The sequence below is a fragment of the Pterocles gutturalis genome, unplaced genomic scaffold (genome assembly GCF_000699245.1).
Source record: "Pterocles gutturalis isolate BGI_N339 unplaced genomic scaffold, ASM69924v1 scaffold53032, whole genome shotgun sequence".
Taxonomy (NCBI): domain Eukaryota; kingdom Metazoa; phylum Chordata; class Aves; order Pterocliformes; family Pteroclidae; genus Pterocles; species Pterocles gutturalis.
In genome coordinates this window covers 1-12,872 of record NW_010114834.1, presented here as the reverse complement: position 1 = coordinate 12,872, position 12,872 = coordinate 1, and the positions used below count along the sequence as shown (strand labels likewise).

At 39.9% G+C, this 12,872-nt stretch overlaps 1 protein-coding gene across 1 annotated transcript; it reads left to right on the top strand.

Annotated features, from left to right (window-relative positions):
• Positions 1 to 224: 224 nt before the first annotated feature.
• On the top strand, positions 225 to 11,733 carry LOC104462812 (anoctamin-6-like; the record flags this gene model as incomplete). Its single annotated transcript, XM_010074923.1, has 8 exons — positions 225 to 290; positions 1,903 to 2,181; positions 2,502 to 2,615; positions 4,493 to 4,608; positions 5,039 to 5,173; positions 6,747 to 6,852; positions 8,107 to 8,167; positions 11,588 to 11,733. Coding segments are annotated over 8 exons (1,023 nt in total), but the record flags the coding sequence as incomplete, so codon positions are not given.
• Between the last annotated feature and the right edge of the window lie 1,139 nt (positions 11,734 to 12,872).

Here is a 12,872-nt window from a genome sequence, read left to right as displayed (position 1 = left end):
GAATTCTCCACAATGGCATTTGAGGGCAATATTGCTTATCAGACAGAAAGCCCCGATCTGGATTAGTATGTAAGACTGTACATATCACCACAGTAGCTTTCAAGTGGGCTATAGACATAAAGACCCAACGATTCTTCACTTTGGGAGGCAATCCTATTCTTCTATGCATACATACTTGTGAAATTTGGAACAGATGTTTTACAGTGTTCAATACCTTTTAACAGAGGAAGAGACAAGCGTATGAATCAAACCTGATAAAAAATGGCTTGCAACTTGAAGCAACGAGATCGGTGAGTGCTCTCCTCTGTGTGAATGGCTGTGTCTGAGTACAAAGCTGCCCATGTGGGAATAAGGAAACTGGATATATTAATTTACCATAACTTTTCTCCCATCTCGGGAGAAAAAGGCCAACCTTTTTATCCATGAGTAGCATCTCTATGATCTGATGCAAAGCATTTTAAACTTTGTGTCTGTTCCTTCCTCTGCAAAGTAAAAGATGGGAAGCAGGGAGAGTGAATAGGTTGTGTTTGCTCAGCACTTGGAAGATAAAAATTACTGGGTACACTCTGAGGAGAGGTTCTCCCCTGCTCTGGCTGTGTAGGACGTGTGGGAAGCCAGTGGGCGTCCAGGGCAGAATGCCCCTGCCAGAAGAGCAGCACAGGGCTCCTGCACGTGACCCTGCTCCTTGCAAAGCCTGGCAAATGGTTGTAACTATCATTCTTTGTATATTTTGGGCTATGAAGTTGCCTGTGGGCACTTCAAGAGTGCTATGATAATGCACACCAGCTGCCAGAGCTGGTGTCTCTTGCAGAGACGGTTAGAGCACCTGAGAACCCCTTTCCTTCCTGCCCTGCAGGGCTGCAGTGCTCCAGCCAGGTCTCCTGGGGTGGTACAGGACAATCACTTCCATTCCAAATTTATTGTTGTTTGATAATCTACAGTGGGCTCCAGAAAAGTTCACTTTGCTCCTTCCTCCCAAATTAGACTCATCCACAGCATCATGGTATTTATTTGATTTCTGCAGTGAAAACTCCTGCTGGATGTCCAAGGATGTAGTTGGGCTCTTCACATTCGTAAGAAAGTAGACCGCTTGCTGGATGTCTGACATGGACCTGTTGCTACACTTACGTGTTACAGTTTTCAATAGTTCTGACATGATCATGACTGAAACTGGAGTTTCTCCAGGCTAGATCAGAGATATCTGCCAGGTGTTCCTGAACCAACGAGCTGCATAATGTAATTTCGTGTGGCTGAGACTCACTAATCCAGGGCATCAATAGAAGGTCTACAGGTGACGTGTAGACAGGAGACAAGAGTGGCAGTCAGGGTTCCCGCCGCATACTGGTGCTAGTTTGAACCTGAAACTGTGAACAAACGTGCCCTATGCTGTCTTTCTCAGTACTCTCGGCTGATTTCCCTTTCCTTCTCCCCATTCTCCCTACAAAGCTAGGAATTCATGTTGCCCAGGAGCACCCATGGGTGCCTAGCCTGCTTCCATCAAATCATCTCACCCTGGGGTTGTCCTTGGGCTGCTGGGGAGTCACTGACAGCCCCAAAGCCACAGCTGCCCTGCCAGGCTACTAGTACAAATGCGCCTAAGTAACTCATATGGGGGAAGCTTTGTTGAACTTAAATCACTTTGAAAAATACTTTGACGAGATGTAAACATTAAGCATTAAGGCAACATTTAGCTGTCTTTTTTTATATACCTTTCTATGCCTTCATATGCTCAAGTGTTTCCACTTCGTGTCCATGCTTTTATGGAAGTTAATACATTCGCTACAATGGACAATGGTCACCTGTGAGCTGTAAAGAGAAAGAAAATTCAGGATAATTTAAGAAATGTTATGAAAAACCATTTTGTTTCATTTTCTTACATTTTAAAATATTTTTTCATTTTAGGTTTTGGATGAAAAACTTATTTTTCTGAAAGTGCATGCACCTTGGGAAGTGCTGTGCACATACGCTGAGGTTATGCACATCAAAATGCCTCTGCAACTCAATGACCTGAAAACCCGAGAGTCAGCTTTCAACTGGTTTAGTAGACTCTTCAGAGTGGATGAAAATATCATCAAACATGAGCAAGAGTTTTTCACGGCTCCCTTTCAAAAGGAACATTTGTCCAACTTTTATATTCAAGACAAAGACACATTTTTCAATCCTGCAACTAGAAGCCGAATTGTAAGTCCAATTTAATCTTAAAAATAAAAGATCCCTGTCATCAAATCAGTGCAATTGCCTTCATGAAAGCATCCTGAAAAATCAGGAATATTTGGGATGCAATAGTTCTGTGTCATTTATGAAACAGCCTGGACAATCCAGAAGGAAAACATTTGTCCCGTTTCTGTTCCACCTGAATTTAAAGGGGGGATTTGAATGGTTGATATACTCTGTGCAATTAGTTTTGTCTGCACTGCTTACCCTTTCCTGACTCAATTGTATGCTGAAACAGGTATGGCCATGTATGATTAGTTTCAGGTAAAATATTTCATAAATTTCAGGTTCATTTTATCCTGTCCCGTGTGGAATATGCAACCAAAAACAACGTGAAAAAGTTTGGCATTAACAAATTACTGGATGCTGGAATCTACAAAGCAGCATTTCCCCTTCATGACGTAAGTCCAGAGCTTGTAACTAAAAAATAATTTGAAATAGAGGTCTGAATTATATCTGTGGAGCTTATATCAAAATATACAAACACTACTGATTGCCTTGCTCCTTGACTGACTATTATATCCACATAGTAGAATAGATCATAGTCTGGCTAAAGAGATTTTCTTCCAAAGCACTGCTGGTTAAAAATGTAGCTCCATAACTGAAAAACAATGTATTTCATATAGGAGATGTTAACTAGTTTACTCTGGGAGATGTAGTTCAGTAAAGTGCCTGGCCTGAGTGATAGTTCCCATGACACACTGTATCATCACTTCTAAATCAATTTTTAACACTGTCCCTTTTTTTTTAGTATTCAGTTTTCCAGTATTAAAATTCCTATCAAATATCAAAATTGTTAATAAAGATGTAGACTGCAAATCTCGTCTTGGGATGTGTGACAGTCTCACACAGCGAGAAACACCCCCACGGTTCCCAAGCATTGTGACATATGCGCAGGGAATCTCGCGTTTGTGCAGGAAAGTTCTGTCTGGGCAGACCCACACCTCACAGGTGATGCCAGAGTCATGTGGAGAAGAGGTTAACTGTGTTGAATTTCACCTTGCAATAAAAGAAATCCAGCTTTGTAGCTACACTTCTAAAGCTTTTTATTTTTAAAATATAGCATTTAAAGAACCAAGTTATCTGAAAAGTGCTTTGTATACAATGGCTAGCAATAACACAGAAAAATAAAATTAAGGAGAAAAAAGAAAACAGATTTCAGAGTATTTGACTAAAGAAAAGCTCTGTCTGAGGCTGCAGATGGGATACAGTAAGCAAAGACTGAGGGCTGATTTTCTGCATTGTCTCTAGTATATACCCACACTCCCACACCTCCTCCCCATCAGAGCCACCATTCTGTGTCTGAGGTGTGTTCTGTTGAGAAAACATTGAGAACGTGGGAGGCCAGGGGTGGTAACTGCTTCAGCTGTTTGGACTCTGCTTAAAATATTCAGGAGGCCTCTGAGGATTTCAAGGAAATCTTTACAGCAGAATCAAGACAAATCATGTTTCTTGTAAGTAACCCAAAGCTTTACAGGATGGAATTAATATGATTTGTGACTATCCATTTTTAAGGTTTCCTTTTGAAGATTTAAAGCCTGCCTTGCAGGCTATTTCTATCATGGCATGGGGAATTTGGACTCAGTATGCCCAGTAATTAATGTCTGTCTTTCTATACAATTAAAATTATACATCACAGCTACTCTGAAAATCAAAAGTAGCCCATAGATTTCTACAAATGTCACTTGTCTTTTTGCATCATAGATAGAGAATGGAAAATTCCCTCAAATAAAATAGGCTTTATTGAAATAGGTTTTCAAATAACCTAGTATAAACCACAAGGAGTATCTTCATGCAAGCTCTCTTTTAAGTTTAAAACAGAGACTAGAAGCCCTGGATTTATCCCTCAGACTATCCAGCCTTCATTCCAGTACAATATTATTTTGAAGTAAAGAATGTTAGCATGTTAGAGCTACTTAAAATCCATTTTAATTCAGTCCTGTTCTATAATTAGAATGGATCCTTTTCTATTTTCTGTTCCTAAGTGCCAAGATGCTGACATGTGCTTAGATGTAAGGTCATGATGAGTCTCTGTTATTTGCAGCTCACATATGTAATGTGTTTGCTTTAGCATTTAGTGCCTACCTGACCACTTTCTATCCTGAATCCTGGTGCACTCTTGGAGTCACCTTCCTTCTCCGTTGCCTGGCTTGCAGTGAGACTGGGCAAAAAGGCTATTCCAGGCTCTGTCTTCATGGCATGGAGTCTGCAGGCATGAGAGCTGATCTATGCTGGTTAGGTTAATGGTATTTTTTTCTCATGCTCTTTCTGTTTGCAGTCTAGTTTTAGGCACCCGTCAACCGATCCTGGCTGCCCAAGTGAACGATATCTTCTCTACAGAGAATGGGCTCATCCTAAAAATATTTTCAAACTGCAGCCCCTGGATTTCATCAGGTTGGTGTGAGTGGGGCTGGACTAATGCAGAGGGAACAGGGAATCTGCATAACAGCTCTGGTTTTGGGGATGTCAAAGAGGCACAGCTCAGTACTGAGGGCAGGTACATACACCTGCATCAGCTCATGCAATGAGGCATTTTTTGAGCACGGTTTTATGATAAACCAATTCATGAAAAGGTAACCACTTAGAATTTTTCTCTGCAAAGTATGATCTTTCTCTCTTTTTCCTTTTTTTTCCCCTCCTCTTCCTATCCTCTTATAAAAGCATGAAAGGGGTGATGGAAATACCCTGCTGTAATACTTCTGCAATGCCATTGTGCAAACCAGAGGAATATGACAATACATGTTGACATCATGTAATGATGACCCATTTGAAACAGAAATGTGAATTTACTTGCATTTCAGAAAAAAACCTTTCCTCTCCACAGGAAATACTATGGAGAGAAAATTGGAATCTACTTTGCTTGGCTGGGTTTTTACACTAACATGCTGATCGTGGCTGCAGTTGTAGGAGTCGGCTGTTTTCTGTATGGATGCCTGACAAAGGACAACTGCACATGGAGGTACCTTATCAGGCCTATTTTGATATTACAGGAAATTTTGATCAGACCCCTACAGAGGGGGACTGTATAGGGTTTGCAAGACACTGCATATAAAAGAGGCAAAATGAAAGGGTTTGAAAACAGCAACAGTTGTTGATTTGAAGGCAAAAGCATAAAATGTGAGCTAGAAGAGAAATGGATGTCCATGGACCATTACAGTGATAGGTATCTGGAGTTTGTTATTTATCATTTCATTTATGTTTTGCATTAGGTTCACCACACGTAGTGTAGAAAAGAGTGGCATTCAGAAGTCAATAGAAAGTGCTGTAACATATCATTTTCACTGTGGTAATCCTTAAATGAGATATCCAAAGACTTTGATAAAACCCCCCAAATTTCTTTCCTCTGTTTCAAGAGAAGACTAGAGGAAGAACAACAGCACATGGGGCTTTGGCTGCCCAGGATACACTGGGAGGAGAGGCACGGTCATAGAATCATAGAATCAATAAGGTTGGAAAAGACCTCAAGGATCATCAAGTCCAACCCAACACCACCTAACTCAATAAACCATGTCCCTAAGCACCACATCTACACATTTCCTGAACACCTCCAAGGATGGTGACTCCACCACTTTCCTGGGCAGCCTGTTCCAATGCCTGATCACTCTTTCAGTGTAGAAATTTTTTCTAATATCTAGCCTAAACCTCCCCTGGTGCAACTTGAGGCCATTTCCTCTTGTCCTATCACTTGTTACTTGTCTGTCATGACACAGACTCCCTCATCAGAACATGATAAAATTCAACCATGGCACAATGACCCAGGTGTTTCTTTGCTGAGTCATTGTGCCAAATCCTCTACAAGCCATCACTCTGTATACCCCCTTCTGGAAGAGTGTTCGTCTTTACAAAACATGCTGAAGGGCTGCTCCAAAGGTCCACTCTAGTGGCCAATTTATACCCATCTAGCCTTATCATTTAGTTAAGCAGTTCACCTCCCTCCCTGGTTTTTACCCCACTGATGTATTTATGGAAGGCAATTACATCACCTTTCAACCTCTACTGTACTAGGTTAGATACACCAAACTTTTTTGCCATCTCTTAGGAAACAGATCTGCCATTCCTTGAATCATCCTAACAGGCCTCCTCTGCACATTTTCCAATCTGATCCTCCTTAGAAGACCACAGGGACTAAGTAGCCATTTCAGTTCTGCAGCTATTCCTTGACCTGGTAGGCAGTGTTCCTCTTCCTTCTCCCCTCGGACTTGCTATGATAGTCCATGTGAGCATGCAAGTGTGGGTTTCCTGTTGAAGAGTGCGAGATCTTTGAAGACTTTTATTTTTAATGTGAGTGGGTTTTGAGAATTGCCACCACATACAAGGGATGGAAATTATTTTCCCCTCATGTCATTCGCTTTTCAGATGAGGACTAAGAATGGAAATGGGGATGTGTTGCCGGGGGGGTGGTGCAGGAGATCTTGAGAGCAGATCACTGGTAAATTATTTGTCATTTCCCTGAGAGTACTGCACTGTCCTCATGTGCGAAAAGGAACTAAAGCATTTAGTGTTGGTGAGTGACTGACTAGTTTTGTTTTTAGCCAAGAAGTATGTGATCCCAGCATAGGAGGTAATATCATAATGTGCCCTCAGTGTGATAAAGTATGTACCTACTGGAACCTCACCATCACTTGTGAATCATCCAAGGTAACTACATTTATAGCTTATAGACACATTATTGAACTTTACTTGCACTTTCTTTAATACTATGTATAAAACAATGTTGTTCTGTCACTAATGTACTGCAGAATTGCTAGAACTGTGCAAATAGTTGTGCCTTTTGATACAGCAACTGAATTTTGAAAAGTAGAAACAACAAGAATTGCTCCGCTTTGATCTAAAATGGAAAAGTTTGGTTTTAATTTCACATAGCCCCCAAATATTTTATATGGGAATAACAGGGGGCTTTAATCAAAAATAAAGACATTTGGCTTTATTTTGGAGTACTTCTTCCTTTTGGGGGGAAAAAAAAAAAAGAAAACCCATCCTGAGTTACTAAAATCTTGATTCAGTAGCTCTGAATCAATTTTGCTAAGGAAATGTTTAAAGTATGTTTTGGCATTTCTAAATGTTGCCCCTTCCCTCCCTCCCCAAAGAACTTATCTGGATCCATGCTTTGAATTTGACCCATGTTGTCAAGGAGGAGACGGGTACATGGAGAGGCTGATGTGGGCCGTGACAGAAGCTGTGACATAGCCGTGTCCTGTTAGCCCTGACACAGCCAGACTCTTGCTCTTAAGTTCCTGACTAGAGAAACCTGTCTGTCTTTCTCCACTAACTTGTCTCACTAATGTTAGCCTTTAGTCATTCCTTTCCATAGATTCAGTCACTCCAAAACTGCAATTTTTCAGCTACTCATCAAGAATATTTTGCCCAGCTTTCATGTGTTGCTTAAGATAAACGGTAAAAGAAATAAGAATACAGGGAAAAGGCTATGATGGAAAGAAAAGGCCAATTGTGACCACAGAGGTATCTCATTGGAGTGTGTTTTTACTGACTGGCTTGGTTCGTTGTCATCTTGCTCATGAGAACCAGACATGGCCATTGCCCTTTTGAGGTTGTATCAAAACCACGTAACTCTATACTGAGTTCCCAGACCAGAAGCACTGTTTTCCCTCTTCCTATGCAACAGATGGAAGGAAATTTGATAGCACATCATTTTACTATCCTCTTGCTGCATATTTGGCTTATATTTTTAGCATTTAATTTTCTTAATTTGCTGGAGGGTGTTGTACATTGACAGAAATTGAGGAAACACTATGAATAAAGATTGTTTATTAAACTACTTGAAGGCTAAAAATCAACATGTTCAGTAAGCAGCTTCTGTTCTGGGTCAGTGTAGAAGAAAATAAATGGTTGATTATATTTTAAGCCTTTTTTTTTATTTTCAATTTTTTCCAGAAACTCTGTATATTTGATAGCTTTGGAACACTGGTGTTTGCAGTATTTATGGGAATATGGGGTAAGTAAATTTCAACAACTATAGTTTGTCATCTAATTTTGCCAAGCCTCCAGCATCAGCCAAGAAAACATGGATAAATTTGCATCTACTTCATTTTCTAGCACTCAGGATTCACCAGTAGGTAGCTGTGCAGAAGATACATAGACAGATTCTTTTTTAGCATCATAAGAAAACAAACAAAAAAAAAAAAGTAGAACCTAGAAGTTCACATTCAGTGTCTGTTTTGTTTCATTTGACTTGGAGAAAAGTCTGAGAGTTAGAGCTGCCTCATGTTCTTCCAGCAGGAGCCAGCCACATGCTTAAGTACATCTGACAGAGGAATTGGCTTTTTTTACAAAGAGTTTTGGAGCTGCCTGTGCCTATTAACAGCTGCATGTCTGTGCAAGGCAATTGAAAAATAGTAATTTATTGTATTTCCCAGGATTTTTCTCCTCCTATCTTTATTTAAGAAACTGATTGCAAAAAGCGTAGTAGTTACAATCACTAGATTTATCTTTTAGAAGAGAAAGTGTATCTGAAACCACAGTGTTTCCCATGGGTGAAACCACTTGGTGCTGTACACAAGGGATTAGGCAAGGTTCATTTTCCCAGAAATGGTTTTGTTTGTTCATATCAGCAACTTTGTTAAATGTCTTTTATTGTACTGTTCCAGACAAAAATTAACAAAATAAGTTATGTCAGGTACAACAAAGTAGGTTGTCAGCCTACATATGAATGCAATAGTACCCACAAGAATGCATAATCTGCTTTCTTTGTAAAACACATTGTATTTTCATTTTCCTATGATGACCTAAGTGCTTCAAAATAGCTACTGCTTTGAAGAAATATAAGATGGCACATATAATTTTAAAAAGAAGATTTCTTTATAAATATGTATTAAAATCAAAATGCCAGCAGGAAATTAAATAAATAAATAATAATTTTTTAAAAAGTTTTATACTAATGTAATCATCTTCTGTCATCTGAATAGTTACTTTATTTGCAATTTGTTTTTTAATTAAAATTGTGCTTACTGTTTTTTTAAGAATGATTCCAAGAGTAATAATTACAAAGTTAAGCTGCATGGTTATAGTGATGGCTACAAGGTCTATTAATATTCTTATCATAAGTCCGCTATATAAAGAGATGAGTTGTATTACAGAAATTCATTCAAAATTGTACTGAATTCAAATAACCCATGGTCCAGGTACAATTCCAGCTGTAATTTTCATCTTGCTCTAACACTTTTGTAGACTTCCTGGTCCAAAACAATTAAAACAATATTAGATTTTTACATATATTATTGCATCAGTATCATCAACGCAATTTCAGTAATCACATTTATTTTAGTATATTCCCTTCAAAGATCTCAAAGCACTATAAAACACAGGGAATTTGGCTTCAAGAATTAGCCATCTATCCATTGATGCTCTGGACCAATACTTCTGCCACTTCTCCCGTGATAGCATGATGAGATTGGCAAAGCTCCTGAAGCAATGGCTTCCACTTCCCTTGCTGCCATCACTGGATCCCCTCCCCAAACAAGATCAGTTAAACAAACAAATGGCCTCCAATGGAGACATTTCTTTTCAGTCCTGGGTGACAGCTTCAGAGGCAGAATACCTGGGCAGTACCTAATGCAATGTTGAGGGACATGTGAAAGGGAACACCACAAATTACCAATGGAAGGTGGAATTAGCACTCAGATCTCCTGATTCTGAAACTTCGTTTGTTTCCACTGTTAAAAAAATGTTTCAAAATAAAAGGAAAATGTCAAATCCAACAGCAGCTCCTTCCCCGCTCTGAAAGATGCAACTTGGCTGCTGGCTTATTTTAGGTAGTGGAAGTTTTCTCTTTATTGGGGTTGAAGTTTTCTCTTTATTGGGGTTGATAGAACTGTCCCCAGGGCATGTGCCCTTCATCTGCTGTTGGCACAGAGGCCATCACAGAAGGAGGCCCTGCACTTCTGGACTCCGCAGCAGCAGCTGGATTCGCAGCTGGAGCAAAACAGTACAGCCTGCATCTTCCTGTGTTTTGGGCTGGGCAGCAGTTAGATGTTTCTGGAAGACTAATCTCCTTGTTCTGTAGGAAAAGGCTGAAGTGATCCCCTGGCCCACTCATTGGAATGGCCTTTGTGCTTCTAAGCAAGAAGTAGCCAAGAAGGCCTTGTGAAAGAGGCCCCTGGATAATCAAGGGAGGAGGGTTTCCTGGGGCTTTGCCTACGCACGGTGCCAAGGTCATCTCACAGGCCAGACCACGGAGTTCTCTGGTTTTTAAATGCTTCAGTCTGGGGTTTATTGACCACACCTGACTTTGGAAATAACCTTCAGTGTTTGGACTTGTAACTGCATGCCATCAATACTTCATCATTCAGGATGAAGAGCCACACTAAAAAAAGAAACACTTTTAGGGTTAGAGTTACTCCCAAACAATGTGAGTAATGAGGAGTGCAGTGATGGGATATTGGGGATATTAACTCCTCAAGCTCCACCACTCGTTTAACCTGAGGATGCGCTGTCTTCAGTAATAAAGCATCTGTATGCACTAGGGAGCATGGTATTGACATCTATCACTGGGCTTGTCATTGCCTCTCCTGACAGATCTACCTGCATCATGTCTCGGGACAAGGTAAATGAGTTGGGCTGGACTGATGTCTAACCAGCATCACTGAAGCCTCTGTGTACCTGGTCCCACAGTACTTCCAGTTGTAGGAGCACAGTCCAGGGAAATTGCTGACCCGGACCAGAGAGTTTCTGAGCTCCAGGAAATGCAAAATGAGCTGCAGCCCCTTCAGATTCAAGCTAGCAGAAGAGGAAAGATGGCTGTATTCCAGCCACTTTACCTGAACTGTCATTGATTCTTATAGTCTGCAAACTGCTAATTTGTCCATACAAAAATTGCAGACTGAATAAACATGGGCTTTTCCCTGTGGCAATTTTTGGCATACCGAGTTTTACTTTTCTAGAAGTCCTGCACTCTCCAGCATTTTGTCCTCACCTATGCAACAACTTTCTATCTTATGCATCCCACGATAAACTTCTTCAAAAGCAGTCTGTAATATGAAATCCAAAGTACTCATATTCTAGCCTTAGGCAGAAAGCAAATAAATGCATATATATTGTTTAGCATGTGCTTACACCACTTACATCAGGTTTCTCTTATTAAAGTACCTATATTAAAGTACCTGTATTAAAGTACCATATCATATATAAGTACTTTACATAATATACTTAAAGTATATTAAAGTACCTATATATCCAAAGCAATAACTGCATGAAGAAATAGATCCAGTTATTTTCACCATTGCAGTAGTCAATAAGGGTTTTACTCCATGTCTGTGGAAATGTGTATGGAAAATGTGAGCCATGTGTTATAGCCCAGGGGGCCAAGCAGCGTCCAACACTCACATGGTATTGCTCACTTTGTTTATCTTCTGGACAGTTACTTTGTTTTTGGAGTTTTGGAAGCGACGGCAAGCCGAACTGGAGTACGAATGGGACACAACTGAGTACTTAGAGCAAGAAGAACAAGTTCGCCCAGAATACGAAGCTCAATGCACTCATGTAGTAATTAATGAAATCACACAGGTAAGGAATAATTCTAATAACTGGTGATGGCTACTGCAATAGATGTGTTGTGAGAGGACACTATGAAAATGGTAAATCTGGACTGGAGCTGTGGAAATCAGCAGTGCTTCAAGAAGAGCTGATAAGCAGGCCTGGAAGTCATGAACTTGTAAAGCACAGATGCACGGGAGGGAATTTGTACCTCAGTGTAGGTGCGTTAAAGTCATTTGTTACCTGTTTGAGGAGCTTGCACTGCTGAGGTTCCTGTGTCATAAATACACAGAAGTAGGCATCATCTCCATCTTAGGACACTAAGTCTACTTTATTAAATCCTCCAAGAAATGATTCGGTGTTACTGCCAGAAGCCAAGATCACAGAGCATTTGCTATCTTTGTGTAAGAATGCATCAGAAAAAAAGGGTGAAATAGAGGGAAAGATATTACGTTACGTATCATGCCAAGACTGATTATTCTTTAACCAAAGATGTTTCTGTTTGAAACAGGTATAAATAGGTATTGTTACTAAGTGCATGTGGATGCAATTCTGATTAATAACAGCAAACTCGCAGGGACAATGATAATCCTAACTTCAATGACATAGGATTCATGTTTATGAGGATCTTCGCTTAGATCTGTTTTTATTCTACATTTTGAGTAGCTTTAGATTCTGTAGCTCACTCCAGCTCAGCTTCACTTTTTATTCTCTGTAAATATATTACTCTGGCTTTTATCATTTCAATTGCTTTCACATTCCATCCACATTATACTAAGGTTTATTAGAGGGCACTTGAAAAGTTTCAAAATTAACTGCCATAGTTGAAACTATCCTGTATAGATCTTCTTTTCATATCTTGTACTACAAAAAAGCTTATAAACCTATGCCACCTTAAATCTATAAAGCCATAGCTAGAAAGTGCCTTTCAGACAGTTCAGAGAGTGAAGAACATGCCAAAACATAATGGTTTTGATCCTCAGAGATCCTATAAAGACTCAGTGAATTTTCACACCACCATACTGAGGTAGGCATTTTCCTTGGGAAGGCCATCCCATTGTTCCTATGGGACAAATTGAGAAATACAGAGATACCAGAAGTTCAGTGCCTGCTACTAAATACTGAATACTGAATACTATACATGGCATACTAAATACTCCTCCAGTGCC